This window comes from Sinocyclocheilus rhinocerous, unplaced genomic scaffold, assembly GCF_001515625.1.
Source record: "Sinocyclocheilus rhinocerous isolate Xijiao unplaced genomic scaffold, SAMN03320098_v1.1 C36100532, whole genome shotgun sequence".
NCBI classification, from domain to species: domain Eukaryota; kingdom Metazoa; phylum Chordata; class Actinopteri; order Cypriniformes; family Cyprinidae; genus Sinocyclocheilus; species Sinocyclocheilus rhinocerous.
The window spans coordinates 1-822 of NW_015773059.1; the positions used below are offsets into that span (position 1 = coordinate 1).

The window sequence follows — 822 nt, forward strand, 5'->3', positions numbered from 1 at the left end:
CAAACCCTAGTGTCCTTCCTACACGGACAATGTATTAGTTAGGGAAACATAGGTGTGTTCGAACGTGCCTCTTTTGCACAATGGCAGGCAGTTAAGTACACTTGGTTTTGAAACACAGCCACAATAGGACATAAGCTAACCGGCAGAGCTGTATGTCAAAATGCGTAATTTTATAAGCCTATAACACGTAAATGCGTTCCACTCAAAAATAAGCTTTTCCAGTACAGACAGTTTAACCGAGAGGAACAAAAAACTCATGTTAAGTGGCTAACTAGCCGGCTTTCCGGCTAGCCGGTTAGCAAGGCCACTATAACAACGAACAAACTGTCAAACACAGCCAGACCGGCGCAGCTAAAGCTAGTTCGCATTCACACGGTGAAAAACAACCATAAAACGCTGCTTTTGTCACTTTAGTGGCCAAATGAGACCAGTATGGGCTTTTAGGTCGGAAAGTGTGGTCCGTTCTAGAAACAACGGGTTTAGGTGATATTTCTCTAGAGCGAACGGTTTCTGTAGCCGAGCTGCTGGAAGTCGGAGGGCCGCTGGTGGGGTCTCTTTCTCTGCGTACAGACCTTTATAAAGTTGCGCCACCGCCGTAGCGGAATTCTGGAAGAGGTGCCAGAGTTTCTCCTGGTTCTGCTCCACCTCCTCCTCGCTCGGCTCTTCCCTCTCGGCCTCCGCGAGGCACTGGCGCTCCCATTTGGAGAACCAGTGCTCGGGTCCGTGTTCGTGGATCTCCTCTTCGCTCTCCTCCTTCTTCTCCTCCATGATGAATACTGAGAAACTTCGGTGAACTTCTGCTCGTTTTCTGAGTGATTTCTT

The 822-nt window shown here is 48.7% G+C and overlaps 1 protein-coding gene across 1 annotated transcript; it reads right to left on the minus strand.

Moving 5' to 3' along the window:
- Positions 1-6: 6 nt before the first annotated feature.
- LOC107735502 (UPF0472 protein C16orf72 homolog) lies at positions 7-816 on the minus strand. Its single transcript, XM_016547161.1, has one exon. It carries the CDS (start codon positions 766-768, stop codon positions 406-408), a length of 363 nt encoding a protein of 120 aa, XP_016402647.1. The 5' UTR covers positions 769-816; the 3' UTR covers positions 7-405.
- Between the last annotated feature and the right edge of the window lie 6 nt (positions 817-822).